The sequence below is a fragment of the Thalassophryne amazonica genome, chromosome 15, assembly GCF_902500255.1.
Source record: "Thalassophryne amazonica chromosome 15, fThaAma1.1, whole genome shotgun sequence".
NCBI lineage: Eukaryota > Metazoa > Chordata > Actinopteri > Batrachoidiformes > Batrachoididae > Thalassophryne > Thalassophryne amazonica.
In genome coordinates, this window is record NC_047117.1 from 73,883,731 (window position 1) to 73,906,286 (window position 22,556).

General features: G+C 43.7%; 2 protein-coding genes and 1 long non-coding RNA gene across 4 annotated transcripts; 1 reads left to right on the forward strand and 2 right to left on the reverse strand.

The window, feature by feature from the left end:
* Positions 1–3,971: 3,971 nt before the first annotated feature.
* si:ch211-113e8.11 lies at positions 3,972–5,086 on the reverse strand. Of its 2 annotated transcripts, none has more exons than XM_034189247.1 (2): positions 4,842–5,086; positions 3,972–4,666 (listed from the first exon to the last, which is right to left on the reverse strand). In XM_034189247.1, the coding sequence occupies exons 1-2, from the start codon at positions 4,898–4,900 to the stop codon at positions 4,009–4,011; spliced, it is 717 nt and encodes a 238-aa protein (XP_034045138.1). In that variant the 5' UTR covers positions 4,901–5,086; the 3' UTR covers positions 3,972–4,008. The 2 variants fall into 2 exon arrangements, with proteins under 2 accessions (XP_034045138.1, XP_034045139.1); XM_034189248.1 differs by having other exon boundaries at positions 3,972–4,660; positions 4,842–5,085.
* Positions 5,087–5,634: 548 nt separating this feature from the next.
* Positions 5,635–19,477, reverse strand: LOC117527079. The gene is made up of 3 exons (XR_004565426.1): positions 19,467–19,477; positions 16,309–16,315; positions 5,635–5,804 (listed from the first exon to the last, which is right to left on the reverse strand). It is a non-coding gene; the product is annotated as an uncharacterized LOC117527079 (long non-coding RNA).
* Positions 15,118–21,907, forward strand: cntf (ciliary neurotrophic factor). The gene is made up of 3 exons (XM_034189253.1): positions 15,118–15,312; positions 20,329–20,628; positions 20,714–21,907. Exons 1-3 carry the CDS (start codon positions 15,190–15,192, stop codon positions 20,879–20,881), a joined length of 591 nt encoding a protein of 196 aa, XP_034045144.1. The 5' UTR covers positions 15,118–15,189; the 3' UTR covers positions 20,882–21,907.
* Positions 21,908–22,556: the final 649 nt, after the last annotated feature.

Consider the following 22,556-nt stretch of genomic DNA (forward strand, 5'->3'; position numbering starts at 1 on the left):
TAACAAAAACTGCTTTATTTATATTGTGATTTAAACACAAAAATGATGAATTGCTTCTAAAATATTAGAGGTGAAGACATTTTTAAATAAATGGCTGGTCATTTCAATAAACTTAGAAAGGCATATATCAAATCAATTTTATTTATATAGCGCCAAATCACAACAGTTGCCCCAAGGCGCTTTATATTGCAAGGCAAAAGCCATACAATAATTACAGAAAAACCCCAACGGTCAAAACAACCCCCTATGAGCAAGCACTTGGCGACAGTGGGCGATAAACTCAAAGATTCTTCACTGGCCTGTGGGAGGGGAACTTTTAAAGATCTGGCAGTGTCCTGCTTTAATGAGATTTGGGCTGAGTGTAGCTGTTGGTAGTTTAAAGGAATAATCTGCATTAATATGTAGGTAATAATTACCAGGTCATTGTAGGCAGCTAGTACGTAGGTGACCGCTGACGTAAATTTCATATGAATGTAAAAAAGTAACAAAAGGCTCTTACTAGGGGTGTCACGGTTCGGTTCACACCTCAGTTTAGGCATCACGGTAAAATTCCTCACGTTTATACAGTAGCTGTTATCTGTGAGCGGTAGAGAGCTGCCGTCAGCCACTTCACCACCGTGAGACGAAGTGGACAAGTAAACTTTTTTCATTAAATGTTGATGTTTTTGTTTGGATCATGCAACATGTCAAGCCAGACCACCTTCAATATTTTGTTCATTTTAAGTTTGATTTTTGTACAAATCACGGAATCTCATAAAACCTCTCTGTACAGAATCAAAATCATTGTATGCAATGTTATGCAGCGATCATCCCATCCATGAAATTTTACATTAATTCTTATAAAACATCAACTTTTTCATAAGTTCTTGTGTTGTCTGCTTAAACTCGAATGATCGGACTGGTCTAATCTGGGGAGAGTAATTCACCACAAATGCAGATCAGTAAACAGTCACTTTTTTGGTTCATATTTTGGAAGAAAAGGGTAAATTAACCAACTTGCTTGAAATGGCTGGTTCACTTTTCTCTCTGCTCGCCTCTGACACAGAGCAGGCTGGGGATGCTGATCAACCCTTCCTGCTTAGAGCATGAGACTAGAGACATAGTCTGTGGACATGAGCAGTACAGCTCGCTGAAATCTTGCTGACTTATGGAAACCAATGTGCACATGTATAATGATACTGTGCAGAGTCATACCCTGTGTTGCGCGTACTGTTCTGTGCACCGAACTGTCCGTACAGTTCAATATAAATACATGTATTGTGACACCCCTTGCTCTTACAGAATTAAGTCATGAAATTAAGATTTCTTGTGCAATAACCTTTGATGCCATTTGATTAAAAACAAACTACGAGTATGTAGAAACCCTCGTGTGTCTACTAAATCTGTACCACCATAGTTTGTGACAGTGTTGTACAACAGGCAGAATCTGTTCTTTTATTATGTAAAATAAATGTCTTACCACTTAACAAAGGTGTAATCATTGAAAGTTTGAAGTGATTCCTTTAGAGGAAAACCCAGGTCTAGTCTGGCAGCATGCACTGGTACTGCACAGCTGAATCCGCCACACTATGGAACTGCCTTGGGTCCTGGAATAAACTATCAAGACACACAACATCTATTCCCACCTTCCAGAAATAGCTGTCTGTCTGTTGCAGTCAGGTGAAACGTGGGCATCCCTTTGGTCTTTTCTAGTTGCTGGGGTCATCCACACTGAGGTACGTACTTGCATGCTAGAGCTTGCCCAGAGAAACATGGCCAAAATTATGTCGCTGATGTTCTCTCACAATACAAGTGGTACACCTCATCTGAGTCTCCTAAAGTAACAGTTTGTTTGTCCAGTGGTACCCAAGGATCCACTGAAGAGACTTAGTCCTAAAGCATCTTATCACAGCCATACAGTAAGATGGGAAGCGCCAGTGGGCCTCATGTACAAAGGCTGCGTACGTTCGTCTCCACGCTAGTGTTTGGACGTATCAAAAGTGAAATGACCATGGAAATGTGCGGTGTGCCACACAAAAATGCTGGCGTATGCACATTTCTACAGCTATTGTTCCAATGCCAACACGTAGCGGTGATGCTGGGTACTATTAACAGTGTGAAAACAAGAAGTCATCAGAGTGATGTGCACACCAGACACACTTATGAACAATTAATACACCCATGTGTTTGCAATTATATAGGTGGACATAAAAACATGCGCAAAGTGATGAGGAAAATGGCGTTTAACAATGGCTGCGTTAGCGCTGTTAGAGGACCTTGCAAATGGTGCACCCCGAGGTGAGCATGTATTCAGTGAACACGAGGATTTACTTGCAAATGACAATAATTGGCTAATAAGCCGATTTCGTGTACCAAGGCCGCTGTTAATGGAGTTGTGCGCAAAACTGGGGCGGGCCCAGAGAGCATTTCAGCGAGGAGTCAGGCAGTTGTCTGTGCCCACGCAGGTGCTGACCACGCTGGCTTCCTGGCAACAGGGCCATTCCAATGGGAGCTAGCCGAGTGTGCCTGTCAACTTTGAGTTGAGCCATGCCAGCTGTGTGCAACACAATCATCCTAATGTCATCCAGGTACGTCACATGCCAACATTAAAGGGCAAATTTCAGCGAGAGCCGGTTTCCCTAACGTAAGGAAACAATTTAACTCCATCAATGGTCAAATCATATGATTCGCAAATGCATTGGGTTAGGAACAGGCTAGATGGATGGCTGCATTGGGTAAGTCATTTGTGTAATGGTTCCAAACAAAAACCAGTGCGGGCATGTGCACATTCAAATATGTTTTATATTAATTTTTCCTTTTTGGTGAAACTAGAGTTGCAGATTCTTAACAGGCCCCTGATTGTCTCTGTGTTCAGTATTTGTTAATAAACACGTGTAATGTGAATGCAGTGCACCTCATTTTTTTTAACTTCAGTGTGTGCGCTGTGGTTTGTTTATTCCGTTTGATAGGGTACCAAATAAACTATTCCTGTGTGTCTCCACATTTCCACTCATGTAGCTCACACTAAGTATAATTTCCGTGTTCATGTTAACTCATCTGATGGAGGGGGTTTTCCAGCTCCCAGGGCCTATTTACATGCGTTTGCATATTTAAATAGGTGCATGGAAAGTGAGGAGCTTGGTACATCTGCATGTGCACTCAATTTCACGTTCAGTGGGATGTACAAATGGAACACGCTTGAATCCATGCCTACGCACACTTTGATACATCTGAGTATTTTTGTGCTTAAGCCAGTTTCTGGGTTTACCGTATGCCACGTTTCAGGAGGAAATCCATGCAAGTCATTGTAGATGAGGCCCCAGGACCCTAGACAGACCTTTTTTGTTCGGCAAAGCCATCACCAGATACCTCTGTCCAGGAACCTCATAACTCCATTCACTGTTATGCAGTTGTGAATCTCGCGCCGTCTTGCAGTCCGTGACTCACGAGAGGTCTGTTTCAGCACAGCTCCAGTGTCAGGAGCTCAGCACTCACAGCGTAAACAATTCTAGTGAAGTATGGACAATAAGACAACATCGGGGCACAGCAGAAGTCCATCACAGGTGCTACACCTCCAATAGATAACCCTCTCAACTTGGGAGAACGTGTCATCATCATAATTGCCCGTGAACTCGCTGAATCAACACCATCCACATCCTCGCTTTGCCATTGTTTACATGCGATGTGAGACAGAACTCTGCTGGCACCGTGGTGCATTCTGGGAAGCACAGGGGGCCGCCAGGCGCCAGGGGGATTATGGGAAACATTAAAGTACCGAATAAGATCTTCCCAGCCATCTGGCAGTCTCAAGGGCTGAGAAGCCAAAACATCATCACAGCTGCAAGAAGTAAGTTTGACCACACAGATATATTTCTGTTGGCCAAGTCCAGCAACTCAAAAAAAAAAAAAAAACCTAGATCATAGTCTTCATCCAACACTTAATGATGTCAGTTATGTCTCTAAGATTTTCACACAACATATTGAATATCAATAAGAAGGGTACTGCACACTGTCTTGACAAAATACATTTCAGGGTACACTGAAGCGTCCTTTGTCCCTCTGCTTAGCAAACTGCTTCATCGCTCGCTTTGGAGGAATCAAGGTGTCACTCAGTCCTACCCTTCTCTTCTTGACCTTCCCTTTTGAATCTTCCTCATCTGTCTCCTGCTGGGAAATCTGGCTTTGTCCCACGCAGGAATCAACCTGAGTCGATAACAACCGCGGTTCATTCAGCGGGGGATCAATGTCAGTTGGAATGACTGATGTCTGGAGGTCACTATCATGAGCAAATTTACATCTGATGCCAAATCTGCACCTTCCATCTTTCCGGTACGCCACACAAATCCTCTTCCCACCAATCTGAGAAGGTTTGGCATGCATGGTAAGAGGAACATGTTTCTGTAAGGCGTTGAGCCGCTGGTCAGCCTGAGCCTTGAATGGGTTGGTGAACACGCTGCTGTCAGTGCAGGCATCGAGTGGAGGAGGAGGTAGTTTGCTGGAGTTGACGGATCCCTGGAGGTGTCCTGCAGGAGTGGCAGTAGGCGCTGATGTTTGGTGATGTGTTGGCAAAGACGCATCTTCTGCACTTTCTTCACTGCCTGAGTCACTAGAGGCTGAACCAGATTCCAGCAGGAAGTTGCGAACTTTACTGCCAGCTCCAGGTTCATCATCCAAGTATTTGCTAAAGCTCAAGAGACATAAGAGTTTGGTGTAAGCACAATGGAGCAAGGCAAAGTGTACCGGATTATAATTTTGAATACAGAATACACAGTTTATAATTTGCTTTTAAATGAATTCCACAAATAATACCTTATATAAATAGAGACCTTTACAATTAGATCTATATAAAGTGTCGTACTAACCCCTTTTCCACTTCGCTGTCAGAATCTGAGGAGACTCCGTAACCAACGAGAGAATTCATGCCTAAAGAGAAGCTAAGCTAAATTAGCTTGTACTTAAAAACAGCGAGTTTCTGGTCAGCCAGAAAGCGACATTAAACAACCAAATATTAAAGTAGTAATGATGATAATGCGACGGAAAAATATTTAGCATGAATCACCCATGTTTACGTATAAAAGCTTCGATAGTTAGCGTTTAGCTACGGAAGGCAGCTCTAACGTTAGCCTGCACTGGCACATAGCGGACAGGAGTGGTATTGCATCTTTATAAAATTTTATAAGGTCAAGTTCTTTGTCTTATTTTTCTTTTTTTTACACAAGCCTTACTTATAAGGTGCAGCTGTTATACACAAAGCATCAAAAGGAAACAGCATGTGTTCACATGAGAGAAAAATTGCCTTGCCTTGGGGAAAAGTTTATTTTCTAGTTGAATCAGAAAAACAATGTTTTTCTGAATTAAAGAGATTACTCAAAATAAATGGGCTGCATTTCAATAACAGACACTCAAGGCACTTTATAATGATGCCTCACATTCACACACATACACTGACAACATTTAAAAGATTAGATCAACTTTATTTGTTCATATTCATGTCATTTAATTAATTTCCTTCTGACATAAACATATATCAGGAACAAAAAGGAACAGAAGGAAGATAAAGCTTGTATTCTCTGTTCCTTGTAACAAAAAATAAAATAAATCAAAATAAGAAATCCAATCCAAAGCTCTCGATTTACCGATCGATCTACGTTCCGATCCTCACCTATGGTCATGAGATTTGGCTCATGACCGAAAGAACGAGATCGCGAGTACAAGCTGCCGAGATGAGTTTCCTCCGCAGGGTGGTCAGGGAAGCTAAACGGCTGTACTCTGAGAAACTCCAGCATCAGTTCTCAGCCAACGGCTCCACTACTGTCTGGAAAAGTCTCAAGCCACTTTCACATTGGCGTATTCGTAGAGCTGCTCATTGTGACGTATCGTCTACGCTGAGTTGAGCAGCTCTACGCCCACTTTTGGCAGCTCTACGTTGAGTTTTTTCTTTCTACGCAGCAGTATGTTGAGGGCTACACGTGTAGGACGGAAGAAATTAAACACGTTTAATTTTCTTTGGCGTAGAGCGCTGGACACAGTTTTAAGCAGGTCTGCGCAGCACAGCGTTACTGCATGCAAGTCTGTGCAACACTGCGCTTCTGTACACAACCAAAAACTGAGTGCTGCGGAATCAGCTGAAAACATGATCACATGATCACACAGCCCACAGCGCCTGTGTGCTCAGAACAGGGAATCGAACCTCATCTCAGAAATCCAGAAACACAACAGAAACAGCAAGTCGGTCGCTCACTCTCCCGCGCGAGCACGCTCTCCCTCACATTCTCTCTCGCGCTCTCTCTCTCTCTCTCTCTCTCTCTTTCTCTTTCTCTGTCTCTCTCTCTGTCTGATCAAACCTGTGACTTCAAAATAAAAGTGCACTCGCTGCATGTCGGTGTGCTCATCAAACGCCCTGATCGATCAGGTCTGATCAAACCTCAGACTTTAAAATAAAAGTGCACTCGCCGCATGTCGTGTGCTCATCAAACGCCCTGATCATGGCAGTAATGCAACTGTAAAAAAAACCTCATGATACAGTCCACTGTTTTCCAAGTGCATTGATGTGTTCTGCACAGCCAGCAGGAGTGAACTGGTTTTAAATAGCGGCATGGTACACGCAACTGTGTGCACACGTTAAAAAAGTGAACACACGCAGCTGCAAGTATGACATGAACATGGAAAAAGGCTGAGTATGCGCGCATTTCGGGCGTATTTAAATGAAACACAATGCCGCAATGAGCAGCTCTACGAATACGCCAGTGTGACAGGGGCTTAATGACAATCAACACACCAGCACTTCCTCCCCCACCACCCCACTCTCCATTCATGGGAGAGATGTCAACAGGCTCTTCAAAAGGCAAAACCCATGCAAATCAGCCGGACCTGACTCTGTCTCCCCATCCATGTTGAAGAACTGTGCAGACCAACTGTCCCCGGTGTTCATAAACATCTTCAACACCTCACTGGAGGCATACTTAAAAGCCCCATCCCCATCACCAAAAAACAAAGAACTTCAGGACTCAGACCTGTCACCCTGACCTCTGTGGTGATGAAGACCTTCAAGCGCCCTCAAGACAGTGGAGATGGTTATTGACTTCTGAAAAAACCAGTCCCGACCAACCCCATCACCCTGTGTGACTCCCCATTCAACATTGTGGAGTCCTTCCATTACCCGGGGATCACCATCACCCAAGTGGGAGCTGAACGTCAGCTCTTTCACCAAGAGGAGTAAAACAGAGGATGTACTCTCTGCAGCAGCTGAGGAAGTTCAACCTGCCGATAACAATGATGGTGAACTTCTACACTGCCATCACTGAGTCCATCATCTCCTCTTCCATCACCTTCTGGTACGCTGCTGCCACTGCTAAGGACAGAAGCAGATTACAGTGTATTATCCATGCAGCAGAGAAGGTCATTGACTGCAGTCTGCCATCCCTACAGCACCCGTACACCTACAGAGCCCTGAGACAAGCAAGGAAGATTGTGGCCGATCCCTCTCATCCAGGACACAAACGTTTTGTCACCTTCCCCTCTGGCAGACGGCTGACGTTCATCAGGACTAAATCCTTAAGACAAAAACATTTATAACTATAATAAATAATGTCAGAAACCCCCTTTACACCCCCCCCAACTCCCATAAAGTACAGATTGATCATCCCTGCACTGAAAGGTACTGTACATCTGCATGCCTTGCACAGCCCCATTCCACTATATTATACTTATTTCACAGTGAACATAGTTTTGCCCATTTTTCTATTTGACTCCTTTACTTCTTCCAGAAGTATTTTTTCCTTTTCTTTTTATTGTTGTTTATGCACCAATGACACCAGATCAAATTCCTTGTATGTGAGACCTTACTTGGCAATAAATTCAATTTGGATTCTGATTCGGAACTGATTCTGATCATCGGCAAACAATAAAAAAATGTAACATTTTCGATGATTCACAAATGTTATTAATAAACAAAAGAAAAAGCAAAGGTGATGTGAGGTGCTCAGCTTAAACACCAACAGACGCTTTTAGAATCTGGACAAAATTCAAGTGGTCAAGGTGTGAAAGTTCAGAAAACAGTCTTTTAAAAAAACTATATAAACATAAACAACAATGCAATATACAGATCCCCCAACAACCACTCTTTCATTCACTCCCCCCTTCCCCCCACTTGCGTACACACAGGGAACATCTCCAAGTGCCTCCATGCTGGCACATGCTCACATGCACGCACACACACACGGTAAATTAATGGACTTAAAATATGTTTTCTTATTGCACATGGCCCTGATATAAGAGTCTTTGTTTTGTACATACTGCCCCTTTCATTTAACAGTCTGATTACTAATGGGACAAACCTGCTTGTTGTAATTTTCCTTTACCCCACTAACTCAGCTGGAACAATACTGTGTTGAGGTTGAGTAGGGTCATTAAGGTTGTGCTCAGCTTGACTCAGACTGAGTCCCATCACATCCAAGAGCTAACGTCTGGTCGCACCCGATGACGCTACCTACTGTCATAATCATGTACTACAACTTGGACTTGATTGTGCATGTTACCAACTACACAGATCAGGCCAAAAGACAATATGCTCTGAAGGGCAACCTTGTAAAACACTTCAATGATATAATGATCTCATTTAAAAATGCACAATTTTCATAAAAACATTTGCTGTTGCCTCTTCTTGTATATTCGCTGAACTTCACTTGGTCACGAGTTTCAATTCCTCAGTATTTAGAACTATTTAGAAGTATGAACTCTTAGATGGGTGTGTTATTGACAGTGACTACTAAAAACAGTTGACATGCAAATTCTCCTGTTACTAATGGTCCCCCACATTTTAGAAAGTGGTACATTTTCTACACTGAGTCTGGGCAAAGATGTATGTACATCAGTCAAACATTACGGTGAAACATGTCTCTTTGACCATCACTGCCTGCCTTCATCTGTTACATCAGTATTACATTCTCTTCACATTTTTTCCTTCACTTTTTTTTTTTCGCATTGCCACATTTTGACAACCAATAAGATATATACAGTGCGATGAGAAGTCTGCATACACTCATCATGAATGTCAATAATGTCAATATTGGACATTAAGCCAATTATTTGGAAGGTTCTTTTCTGGGGAAGAATGATTGCACAACATCTTTAACAGGAAAAAATATATAATTTTGTGGATGTTTTAAATTATTTGGGGATTTTTTTTTTTTTTTTTTTTTTTTTTACATCAACACATCTAATAGTGTTTTGTCAGTCTGCGAAAGCACTGCAAAAATGCTGAGTATGTATTGTTATGTACTGACCTTAAGTTTAAATCAATAATGAGGAGACAGACCTGGAGTGTGGTTGCTGTTCATTTACTGAAGACTGAACTGAACAGTATACAGGAAATCAGCCCAGAGGGCGTCGGGAGGTTACGGCAGCCTAATACGGCCAAACTTAGTAACAGGACCCCAGCTCAATACCTAACATTTCCTCCCCCCTTATTCTGTAAGACTAACCCAAATGTTCACTGAAGATAACATAACAATTATAATGTATAACATAACAACACAACATAGCATTCAAAAAAGGATATGACGTTTCTTCAGCGAGGATTAAAAGTCCAAGCGGTCTGGAGGCCGCCACTCGCGAGTGGGGTACCGGCGAGGATGGTAAGTCACCGGAGATGGCGGCGGCGGCACTGGTTCCGCCGTCAATGGAGCCTGGGGAACCTGGTCTGTAGCGTCATTCTCCTGAAGTGTGGCCGGCAGGTTTTCGGAGGCAGCCAGGCCCTCCACTGTGTCTGCCTGGCTTGCGATGTCAAGTGCTGGACAGCCCATCAGCTCCGTGGGGGGGCCTTTGCTGGCCAACAGCTGGTCAGTATGATGACGCCACGCTGCATCTTTGCTGATGCGTACTTGGTATGACAGAGGTCCGGTGATGACAACTATCTCCGTTGGCACCCACTTGGGACCCCCTAGGTAATTACGAGCTAGAACAGGGTCTCCTACGTGGAAAGACCATGGCGTGACTGACCTACGTCGACTCTGTTCTTGCTGACTGCTCAGCATGATTTGGCTCCTCGCTGGAGGACGTAGGCAGTCCAGTTTGGTGCGCATCGCTCTTTTCAGGAGGAGTTCAGCGGGGGGCATCTTGGTGGTGCTGTGTGGCGTAAGTCAGCAGGAAACTGTGGAGTCGCTGATGAAGGGAGCCTTGGGACACTGATGCCTTTAGACTGTGCTTTAAAGTTTGCACAAATCTCTCAGCCAGACCATTGGTGGTAAGGTGCTGACCTAATGTGTTGAATTCCAGTCATTCTGAGGCCCATCTCTTCCCCATCTTCATTCTGAGGCCCATCTCTTCGGCAACAAACTGGGGTCCGTTGTCACTCACCAGCTGTTCCGGTATGCCATACCAGCTGAACATTTCCTCCAGTCTCTCGATGGTTTTCCTGGTAGTTGTAGACCTCATGATGGCCATGTCCGGCCATTTGCTGTGCGCATCCATGACCACCAGGAACATTCTCTCCTCGAATGGTCCAGCAAAGTCTATATGTATGCGCTGCCAGGGCTCAGCTGGCCATTCCCATGGGTGGACTGCAGCTGGTTGTGGTGCGTTTCGCACAGTCTGGCAGGTGGTGCAACGGGCCGCATTTTCCTGTCTAACCCCGGCCACCAGAAGTAGCTGCGGGCCAGCACCTTCATGCGCACTATGCCACAGTGCCCAACGTGGAGCTGTTTCAGCATGGGGCTCTGCAGAGAAGGGGGTATGATTACCCTTCTGCCCCACAGCAGACACCCTGACTGTACAGAGAGTTCCTGTTGTCTGACCAAGTATGGTTTGCTGTCAGGTGAGTCTGAAATTCTTCTACCTTTTATGAGGGCATCCATCAGGGCAGATAACACCGGATCGTTCTGGGTGGCATGTCTCACTTGTTTTGTGGTGACAGGGGTGTCGTCCACTTTCTGGAAGTAGAAGATGTCAGTTTGTTGGGCCACTGGCCTCACCACAGGGAGCGTAAGGCGGGATAGGCCATCTGCGTTACCATGTAGTTCAGATCGGTGGTACTTGATGTCGTAGTTATGGCCTGACAACAGCAGGGCCCATCTCTGCATTCTGGTTGCGCCCAACGGTGGAATGCCCGTGTGTGGTCCCAGTAAAGTTGTTAGCGGTTTATGGTTGGTCAGAAGCGTGAATCTCCTTCCGAACAGATACTGATGGAATTTCCTAATTCCGAACACGATGCTCAGAGCCTCCCGCTCAATCTGTGCGTAGTTACATTCAGCTTTGTTGAGGGTCTTCAAAGCAAAAGCAATGGGTTTGTCTGTGCCGTCCGGCATGATGTGTGAGACGACCGCGCCAACGCCATAGGGGGAAGCGTCACAGGCTAACTGAAGTGGCAATACCGGGTCAAAATGGGTCAGCACATCAGAGTTCAGAAGGGCTTTCTTGGAGCTGGTAAAAGCCATTTGGCAAGACTCTGACCATTCCCATTTCCTTCCTTGCATCAGTAATTCATGGAGCAGTTTCAATAAAGTGGAGAGATTTGGAATGAATCGGCTGTAATAGTTCAGGAGCCCCAGGTATGAGCGTAACTAGTTTACGTTTTGTGGTGCTGGGGCTTCGAAGATGGCCTTGGTCTTGGAGGGGGCCTTGTGTAGACCCATGCCATCGATCACATGGCCCAAGTATTTGATGGAGGACTGGAAAAACTCACATTTTTCCTTGCAAACTTTCAGTCCATATTCCCTCAGCCTCTGTAGTGTCATGTCCAGGTTGTGGAGGTGGTCGGAGTTGTCCCTCCCCATGATGAGGATATCGTCCAAGTAGCACTGTACCCCCGGTAGCCCAGCCAGAATCTGATCCATGGCCTTTTGAAAGAGTGTGGGGACTAATGTGATTCCAAAAATGGCAGTACCGAAAAAGGCCCTTATGCGTGCTGACTGTCAGTAGCTCTTTGGACTCGGGGTCCACTGGCATCTGCAGATAGGCCTGGTTCAAGTCGATTTTGCTGAATTGTGTGCCATTTGCTAGACCGACGAACAGGTCATTGATGAGGGGCAGCAATGTTCATTTTGCAAGGCTGGGTTAACAGTCACTTTGAAATCGCCGCAAATTCGGAGGCTTCCATTTTTCTTAAGGACAGGCACGATTGGGGTAGCCCAGTCACTGACAGGCACCGGTTCGAGCACCCCACTATTCACCAGATTGGCCAGCTCCTTTTCAACTTTTGGTCGCAGTGCGTATAGGACCGGCCGCGCTTTAATGAATCGGGGGTTGCTCCCTGGTTTCAGGGTCAGCTTTGCAGTGATACCCTTCATGTGCCCTAGTCCACCTGTGAAGAGTTCACCGTGTTTCTTTAATACAGCTTCTAGAGCTGTCTCTCCTTGGCTCAACATGCGGACGGTAGGCCAGTCAATCCGCACTTTATCCATCCATGATTGGCCGAGCAGGGACGGGTAATTGCCTCGAACAACGTATAAGGGCAGCTTTACACATTGTCCATTTAGCTCCACTTTGACCTTGACCAAGCCCTTGACAGCCACTGTCTCCCCCGTATAGGTCTTCAGCACCACCCGTGCTGGTTGGATTGGCAAGTGGTGTAAGTGTTCTTGATACACTGTCTCTGAAACAAGTGACACTGCTGCCCCGGTGTCAATTTCCATCCGCACTGGTTTGCCCTCCAGCAAGGGCATCGTCCAGTAGCTGTCAGACCCTCCGTCATCTGTGGATTCACTGGCACTAGCTTCTTTTTCCATCACATGCACCTTATGTGCAGCAGTTGTCTTTTGTTTGTTTTTTCTGCATTGACTGAGTTCCCTTTTTCTTATTACGACAGGCCTTTTCAATGTGACCTTTTTTTCCACAGGCATGGCACTCCAATTCTTTACACCAGCACTCTGCTGCTGGATGGCCTTGTTGGCCACAGCGATAACATGGCCTCGTTGTCGGGCTGTCCTCTGTACTAGCTACCTTCAACACCTTAGCCGTGGCTGCACTCAACTGTTGTGCCTCCTTTGCAGCCATTTCCATTGACACACTTATTTCAATTGCTTTGGTCAGAGTTAATTTGTCCTCAGTTAGCAGTTTCCTCTGAGTGGCCTCGTTGTGCAGTCCACAGACCAGCCGGTCACGAATGGCATCATTAAGCGAGTCCTCTTTAAATTCACAGTGCTCCACTAACTTCCTGAGCGCAGCAACGAACATAGTCACAGTTTCCCCCTCCTCCTGATTACGTTTATAAAATCTGAGCTGTTCAGCAATCATTAAGGGCTTAGGCGAGAAATGTGCACTTAGAGTTTTAACAATTCGGTCATATGTGAACTCTCCTGGCTTCTTGGGCCGTGCCAGTGCTCGGAACAGATTGAAAGTCTTTGCGCCCACTACTGTTAGGAATGTAGCTACCTTTTTCTCCGCGCTGATTCCGTTGGCCAAGACGAAGAATTCAAAACGCTCTGTATACGCGCTTCATTGCTCCACAGTGTCATCAAACGGTCCAATGTTCCCCAAAACACCAGCCATTGCAGAATGATTTTCCCTGCGCTGTCCTTTGTCCGATTGTCTGTTGTCTGGCCCTCCAGATGAACTTTCCTGTTCGGTGTTGTTTACAGGTAAGCTTTCGATGCTACCTCTCGCACTTTCGTCGCCCGATGCACTGCTCATTAGGCAATGAACTAATCGACTACGCAACTAACTTGGAAAACAAAACGTCTATTTACAAAAACGAACACTCTCAAACTTCATGTGAGATCAGACGCATCCTTGTCACCAATTGTTATGTACTGACCTTAAGTTTAAATCAATAATGAGGAGACAGACATGGAGGGTGGTTGCTGTTCGTTTACTTAAGACTGAACTGAACAGTATACAGGAAATCAGCCCAAAGGGCGTCGGGAGGTTACGGAAGCCTAATAGGGCCAAACTTAATAACGAGACCCCAGCTCAATACCTAACAAGTATATCTCCTTAGGATGGCCTTTCTCAACCAGTGGTCCGGGGACTACTTGTGGTCCAAGAGAGACCCTAGTGGTCTGTGAGTATATTGGTAAAATATCACATTTCAAATTACTGTCATATTCTAACTGAAAAGTGCTTCTCAAACAGTTTAAAAATGACTCCAAAGTCTAGTAGATTGTAGCATATTACTCTTATTATTAACTCAAGTTGGGTAAATTATTATTGTATTTTTCTTTGTTTTTGTATTTTTTTTTATTGGTAAAGTGGTCCTTGATCTTAAAAAGTTTGAAAAACACTGCTTTACTGGAGCTCTATCAACGTGGCTGTGCGAAATGGGGCTTCTATAGCAAGAGCAGTTCGTTGGGGATGGCGGAAGGATCACCTTTGCCTCAGGTGAGCTTTCCGCCATCCCCAACTCATTGGATCCATTCACATTGATCCCCAGACTCTGGATGTTTTGTTTTTTATACCTCAACTGTTACTGTATTTTTACTAAAATGATACGTTAAACAAGAATGGGGATCCATTTTGTGTGGAACTATTGTCCTTCCGCCAACAAAAATAGCTGAAGGAAAGTAGTTTGGCACAACGTGGATCCGCTAAAAACGGATCTGAGGTCTGGATCCACTTGTAAACCCATAGATCCACATCCGGTCGAGGTATAAAATGAGAGGCCCTGGTCCCATGTTTCGATATGAAGGGTTTGTTGCAAGCCTGTGAAAAAAACAACCATTTGTTATTGCGGAACAGACTGCTGTATTTCCATATCTGCTAATACTATACACTGTAACTTTAAAGTTAGGCACCATTTGATAACTCTGTCCTCATTGTCTGCTCTTTTAATTTGGTGAATTACAAAATGATAGCATTTATTGTTTTGAAGTTATTCTTTGCACAAGATGGGTGGGATTGGACTAACCCACGGTCCGCTCATCGACATTTTTACTGTAAGCTCTTTGACTAAGAAAGGATGTGAGTAGTTCCTGGAAGGCATCTTTAAAAAAAGATTTATTTACATAACAACAGAGTGGAGATAAACTGTACAGGCTGACCTCTAAATTTAGATCCTGATATAAACCGGGTGGTCCTCGTGCCTGCGATAAGCTCCGCCCTCCCAGCGTGCCTCTTAAATTCCTCTGGTCTGGGATCGGTGTGCCGAGAGGGAAAAGGGGGCGGGGCGTCGGTGAGGAGGTTGGATAGACTGGAATCCGAGCGGTAGCGATTTGTTGCTGTCTCGCGTCGAGAACTGCGCCGTGTTTCCGTCCTAGCAGCACGAGAAGGCCAAGTGTCATGGCAGACAGGCGGATAACGAGACGCATGACCGGGCCGGAACCGAACCGGACCACCGCAGCTCGGGCCACGTCTATCGCCGAGCTGCTGCAGCATGAATGCTCCATCCTGCTGGAGCTTTACGTGAGTACACAGACACTGCATTAAAAACTATCAAAATCTAAGCAATACTGAATTCTGACACTTTGAGATAATTTCATGGTTTAAATTTTTCTTCATTAGAGAGGACAGAATGGATTAAAGTCTGGGAAAAGATGCTCCAAACTGGATTAAACTGGATATTTGAAAAGCTGTGGACTTTGAAAAGTTGTGGATTATTCTGGTCATTATGATGTTTTTACCCATAGCCATTTATGAATCAAAAAAGCTAAACAGAAGAAGGTTAAAGGGGTCATATTGTGTACATGTGTGTTTTTACAGTTATGGCTGTTGTTGTATGATAAACATCTTCAGAATCTCACACAATATTGTGATTGTGCATGTACAGTAGATATTCTTCTAGTTTAGGCAAAATTTACATTCAGAATACCTCATTTAAACTCTTCTGTGACATATGCCACAGAAGTCCATATTTGGGTTCAGGCTTCTATGGAAGACACGCCCACTGAGGGAGTCTGCACTTTGCACATGGTCTCTGAGACAGTGGGACTAGAATTAAAGTGTGTGTGTGTGTGTGTGTGTGTGTGTGTGTGTGTGTGTGTGTGTGTGTGTGTGTGTGTGTGTGTGTGTGTGTGTGTGTGTGTGTGTGTGTGTGTGTGTGTGTGTGTGTGTGTGTGTGTGTTGGGGCAGGGCAGCTGTACACACATCATCTCGGCGTGTGTGGGGTATTGTTTTCTCCAAGCATTATTAGCTGTCTTATAAACTACTTGGTGACTTTAAAGGTCCTAATTATGACCCCTTTCAACCACCTTTATCTGCCTTTGATTTCAGTTAATTTGGGTAAACCATTAAAATACGTAAACTTGCTTGTTACAAGCTTTTGGAGGAGTACTTTTGTGTCCAGTGCAGAAGGTTCCAAAGTTGAAGGTCACCACTGCCTGTTCTCCAAGTAATGTGGAGTTGCATCAGGAAGGGCATCCGATGTAAAACTTGTGCCAAATCAACACTCAGCTGATCCACCTCAGATCTGCTGTCAACCCCCAAGTTAAACAAGGGAGAAACTGAAGGGACATCATACATACTGTTCAGGATATTTTTGTAAATGCAAGCAGTATTTAGTGAGAAAAGTGAATTAATGCAACAATGCTGCCTTCAGTACTGCTGTAAAAGTTTAACTTTTAAGTTTTGTGTGAGTATTTTATGTGTTTTATGGGCCAGTTGTTGAAGAAGAATTTCTGTGAACTTTGTGGGACAGACAATATAAAGTTTATTCTATTCTATTCTAACATTCACTTGTGTTATTATAATTTTGGGAAGTGGAACAGTGGAAAATATTTATTAAATCAGTAGAAATACTGGTTATAGTTTTGAGTGTAGTGTGGAATTCTTTATTTTATGATATTTAATAGTCAAAACTAATAGTCAATCGTAAAATCGAGTGAAATATTATTTGATGATGAAATTATAATGTATCATTGCCAGACTAAGGCCGTGTGTGTGCGTGTGCATGCTCAAACAGACAGCATGGGATGCGTGCAAAAGAAAGATAAGAGGGACGAAGTGTGTGCACGTGGAGAGAATAAACTTGAGAACAGCAGAGGCCAGGAATGCAGTGTGTGTGTGTGCGTGCGTGCGTGCGTGCGTGCGTGCGTGTGTGTGTGTTGGGGTGGGGGAGTCAGTTGGAATGACACTGGTGGGTGTTTTCTCTGGAACAATCACATCAATGTCTGAACATGAAGCCTTGGTCTTTTCTCCACTGGCCCGCCTCCCGGCTCCTGTAGGTGTGAGCGTTGCCGGTTATTAAAACTCTTTGGTTTGCTGCCAGTTCATGGCCTCATCCCACGTTCCTGTCTCTTGGCTCGAGGGTGCGGCTTTTTGTAAAATTGCACACGTCAGGATTTGACCTTTCGCATCTTCTTCTTCACCCTTTTCCCAGTGCTGATTTGTCTGTCTGCTGATTTAACAGTGGCTTTATTAATTATTACACAGTCTGTCACACAGACATTTATAAGGTGTCTCAAAAAAATGTACCCAAAAGTACTCTGAAAAATAAATACCAGGTAATGGTTTTACTGGGAAATAATGGTGTTTTTCTCATTTCAGGAACCCTAAAGTTTACTCTTCAAGACATTAAAGTCCAGGAAAAATTCAGCAAACAAAAATCTTCGAGGTCTGTGCAATGCATCCTAACGGCTGACTTGCATCTCTGTCCATACAAAATTCAGTCCCAGAGCAAACTAACTCCCCAGCAAATGGCAAGGAGACTTGAATTTGCTAGGAGGTTTTCTGGGAAACTGGAGACGGATGATGTGTTTCTTAGGAAACTTCAGACGAGGAGGTTACATTGAGCATGTGGTGTAAAGGAAAGAGTGAACTAAAAACTGTCATGCAGAAAATGTCTGATAATGTTGATTGGTTTTTCTGTGCTGTCAAAATACTTTTGGGTACATTTTTTGAGACACCTTATATAAGCGTTGGCGCATTCTGTGCTTGGTATGCGCATCCAGCAGAACTGCATCTGACAGAGGGGTTACTTTAGTGTCAAAAAAATCCAAAGCAGTCATTTTTTCAGGTGGAGTATCTGTAGACTGACACAGGATTGGGAAAACACACTCAATACTTCTGAAATAATTTTTATTAATTTTGTGTGATCCTAACTGGAAGGGTACTCAGAGTACATACACAGACAGAGATGATGACAGAGTCTCTGTCCTCCACTGTTGGTGTTTACAAACAGCGATGATGGGGATATTGTTTTTTGGTGGTGCGTGGTGCTGTTTCCTGATACCAAAAAGGTTAGAGGTTTAAATCTTGCTTCAGGCCTTTAACTGTGCATGTTGTTCACATGTTTAAGTGATTTTTCTGTGAATTCTCCAGCTTAGTGGTTGATGGTATACTGTCTGAACTTTTACACTTCAGAATGTCTGTGAACATCATAATTTTAAATTCCATCATACTGATTCACTCTAGAATAGTCCATTTTTGCTCTTGTTAAAGGATAGTTGTTGTCAAAGACTGTACATATAATACAAACCCTTTGTAGCTTGTATTTTGAAGATCATGTGGGCTGGTTTTGGATGCCACCATCTTGGCAGTACCTAACTCCACCTAGTGCATAAGTGGGTAAAGTGGTGGAGCACGGCCATGACTGCAAATGAAGCCCAAACACACTGACCTATCTCAGAGTTACCAAGTTAGCTAAAGCTAACAGTCTGGGTAACTTGAGTTTGGCTGACTTGACTGATTAATGCTTATTTTTGAACACTAGGTCTTAGTTCTTATGTGCAGGTGTTTACAAACTGTGACTGGCATACAGCATAGCCTCAGTAACCATAGCAAATTAATCTCTGCAGCAATCCATCAATCAGGCCTGTATGGTAGAGTGGCCAGACGGAAGACACTTCTTAGTAAAAGATGCTTGATGGACTCTCAGACCATGTTAAACAAAATTCTCTGGTCTCTGGTTGAAGGAATCCAAGCACCATCCCTATAGCGAAGCATGGTGGTGACAACATCATGCTCTGGAGATGTTTTTCAGCAGCAGGAACTGCAAGACTAGTCAGGATTGAGGGAAAGATGAATGCAGTAATGTACAGAGACATCCTGGATGAAAAGCTGCTCCAGAGCACTCTTGACATCAGACTGGGGTGACAGTTCATCTTTCAGCAGGACAATGACCCTAAGCACATAGCGAAGATATCAAAGGAGTGGCTTTAGGACAACTCTGTGAATGTCCTTGAGTAGCCCAGGCAGAGCTCAGACCTGAATCTGATTGAACATCTCTGGAGAGATCTGAAAATGGCTGTGCACCGACGCTCCCCATCCAACCTGATGGAGCTTGAGAGGTGCTGCAAAGAGGAATGGGCAAAACTACCAAGTTTGTGGCATCATATTCAAGAAGACTTGAGGCTGTAATTGCTGCCAAAAGTGCATCAACAAAGTATTGAGCAAAGGGTGTTAATACTTGTGGACATGTGATTTCTTATTTTTTTTTTTTTTTAAATAAATTTGCAAAAATTTCAAAAAAGCTTTTTTTTGTGTTGTCATTATGGGGTGTTGTGTGTAGAATTTTGAGGGAAAGAATGAATTGACTCCATTTTGGAATAAGGCTGTAACATAAAACATAGGTGTCAACCTGACTCCAGAAAGGGAAAAGAGGGTGCTGGTTTCTTTGTAACCACCAACTCCACCAGGTGATTTCACTGATTAACAGCGGACGGGATGAGTTCATCATTGAAATCACCTGGTGCAGTTGGTGGTTACAAAGAAACCTGCACGTTTTTGCCCTTTCTGGAGTCAGGTTGACACCTATGACAAAATGTAGAAAACGTAAAGCACTGTGAATATTTTTTGGATGTGCTGTAATTGTCATCAATGAGGATGCTAGCTATAGAGACCAAAACTGTTTTTGTACAAGGATCTAAACATGTTTTTCTGTGGCTCTCGAAATTTGAACACGGGCATGTGTGACAACTTCCAACTGCATTATATGGATTCTTGTCTACTGTATTACCCACAGATGTACCCCCCCCCCCCCCACCAACCACTGGGCTGGGCTGGTGGCATCTAAAATTTGGGAATGACTGTGCTAAAGCAAGTTCTGTATAGGCCTTGAAGCCTATTGATGGCAGTGCTTATAGAGAGATCGAAGCTTTATTGTCATTGCAGGCACATCCCAATTCCTTAGTCTGAAACAGATGAGAGTTTACAACTCCCCCTGGATGCTAACCCCAGTCCATGGCAGGTTACTTCCCCAATTAAGGCCAGGACTATTTCTAGCTGCATGGACTGAGACACAATGCAGATAAAGTGCCTTGTCCAAGTACACAGGCAGTTACCATGAACTGGACTCTGACCCAGGTTTAAATACTGGTCCCCCAGCTACTATCCCACCAACCTACCTGCTCAGTGTGCTGAACGGGATTACCCAAAAAACATTCTTGTTGCTAATGTAAACCACCAACATATCCTTGTTAATGGGCTCTCATTTCACATCCTCTTTTTGTTTTCACTCTTTGTTTTCTCTTGTTGCTGTTCAAGAGAAAAAAAGAGGGCTTCACTTCAGATCTTCCAGTGGGTGATGGTCGTCTGGTGTCTGTCCCACCTCTGTCCTCCCAGCTGGACAGCAGAGACAAGCTCTGGCGTGTCCACTCTGCTCTGCTACAGTGCCGCAGCTTGATGGAGAGATCCATCATCAAGGAGGATGAGGAATTTGGCACTGATATCGGTGAGTATGAGAGCCAGAGGAACATGGTGAAAGACAGACTATCGCTTCTTCTTGCCAACACAGCAGAACTCAAAGCCATCGATGGCACTGTGGTCCTGAGTCCCATGTTAGAGGTAAGCATTGACATCCTCAAAAGTGCCATGATGATAACAGAAGTGGTTGATGGAAGCTAACGCAGATATTGATTGTTGTTGGCAGGTAAATGCTACAACCAATGTGTTTGATTTGAAGATTTGGATATACCGGATCTTCAAAGAGTTGGACCATTGGACCAAGACAGCCATCACTGTTTTACAAGCTCTGTCATCAGTCACACCAAAAGAAAGAGCTAGACGGGTCAGGAGCACAAGAAGCACCAGGAGATGAGGTGCAGATGCAAGGAAAAGTGTAACAAAAACCCAAGAAAAGAACTGAGAGAATGTCAAAGAAATGTAAGATGATCAGGTTAAAGCAGATGAATGTGTTTCGTTGGTGTCAGAGTGAAAAATGGGCAAAAAGAAGAGCGATAACTTCCAACATGTCTTGACTTCACTCGGGGGTTTAATGAGGATGGAATGAGTGCCCCCCCCCCCCCCCCCACACACACACATGCAAGTTGGATGTGAAAAAGGTTCAATACTGTAGAAAAGTTATTGCTTTATTATTATCATTATTAAAATGCTGTTTTTGTAAGGACTTTTATTTACCTGCTGTAGAGCAATGAGGTCTTCAGTCCAGGAAGCAGCATTAATAATAATAATGTTTGTTGGCACTTTTTTAAAGTTAGGATACACTTGGACACAGGTTTATATTTATCTGTTTCTTATTTGCTTACTATGTAAAATCCCGTTTATCTCTTTTACATGCCAGCTACGAAAGGGAAGTGGTTTTTCCCTTCCAGGTGATGCAGCTGAATGAGAAATCAGCCAGCAGGGGGCGCAAATGTATGGATGAAAATGACAACACTGAATTCATGTTGTCACATGTCTGGTATGTGATCAATCCGAGTACTGTAGCTGCAAATCAGTTGAGCTCAACTTACACACAAAATCTATGCAACATCGCCCTCTGGCTGTTCCATGAGTTAATTAATTGCTTTATTCCTTTCTCAGTTTATCTTGAATTTCTTTGCTAAATGAGAACATTATATATATTAATCTTTCAAAGTTTTTCATTAGCAAGGTCACCAGGGTTAGTATGGACCAAAAACAAACAAACAAAAGAGGCAAGAAGACATCAGTATTCCTAAAGCGTATTTTTGGGCGCACAAGTGAGGAGCAAGGTGGAGAAAATCTGCACGATGAAAGATTACATGGCAACATGAATATGGTTTCATTTATTTATCAGTATTTGAGTATGGCTTTCATTTATTTATCAGAATTTTGTAATTTTGTAAATAAAGTTATTTTGTTACCAGCTGTTTTATTACACTTGTCCCACCCAGAGAAGGTCCTAAGAAGGATCCAGTGTGTCTGTGAGGCAGCACAGTTCTGAGTGGGGGGGGAAATCCAAGTTTGACCATGATGTCCTCCTACAACATCAACTAGATCTAGGTCTGGACCTGGATTATTGAAACCTCATTTGACAGCTTCATCTCCCCCCAACTTTGCTAATATACTCCAGTTAACGTTATAAATTTAAAAGTAGTTCCCAGTGGCTCCATCAAGTGCTTTAATTTATAGTAGACAGATCCAGATCTTGATTCTACAGTTTTAAGTGGATTCTTGTGTTCATGCGTGTAGTGTTTCCTAAAGTTATTAAGAATTTGACTTTGTTACAAAATTAAAGAGGGGAAATGAATTATTGATGTGGGTAGCACGCTTGTATATAGAGGGGGTTCAGGGGGTTCACCCCCCCCCCCCCCGAGAATTCTACTTTTTTTCTGCTGATTTTTTTCTGATCTGGATATCAACGTTATGTATTTTCTTTTCATTGATAATAAGCAACAAGCACTAACTGTTACACAGCTATTATCACACACCCTCAAGTTTCAATTTCCTCTGCCAGAGTAATCCCTTAAGTGATGAAAGGGGAAACTGCTAGATGAACTTTACCCATGGGG

Coding starts and splice junctions, on each gene's coding strand:
- cntf (XM_034189253.1), top strand. CDS start 15,190: ATGGCAGACAGGCGGATAACGAGACGCATGACCGGGCCGGAACCGAAC. Junction 15,313..20,328: donor CCATCCTGCTGGAGCTTTAC/GTGAGTACACAG, acceptor TTGCTGTTCAAG/AGAAAAAAAGAGGGCTTCAC. Junction 20,629..20,713: donor TCCTGAGTCCCATGTTAGAG/GTAAGCATTGAC, acceptor TGTTGTTGGCAG/GTAAATGCTACAACCAATGT.
- si:ch211-113e8.11 (XM_034189247.1), bottom strand. CDS start 4,900: ATGAATTCTCTCGTTGGTTACGGAGTCTCCTCAGATTCTGACAGCGAA. Junction 4,667..4,841: donor GACAGCGAAGTGGAAAAGGG/GTTAGTACGACA, acceptor ATGTCTCTTGAG/CTTTAGCAAATACTTGGATG.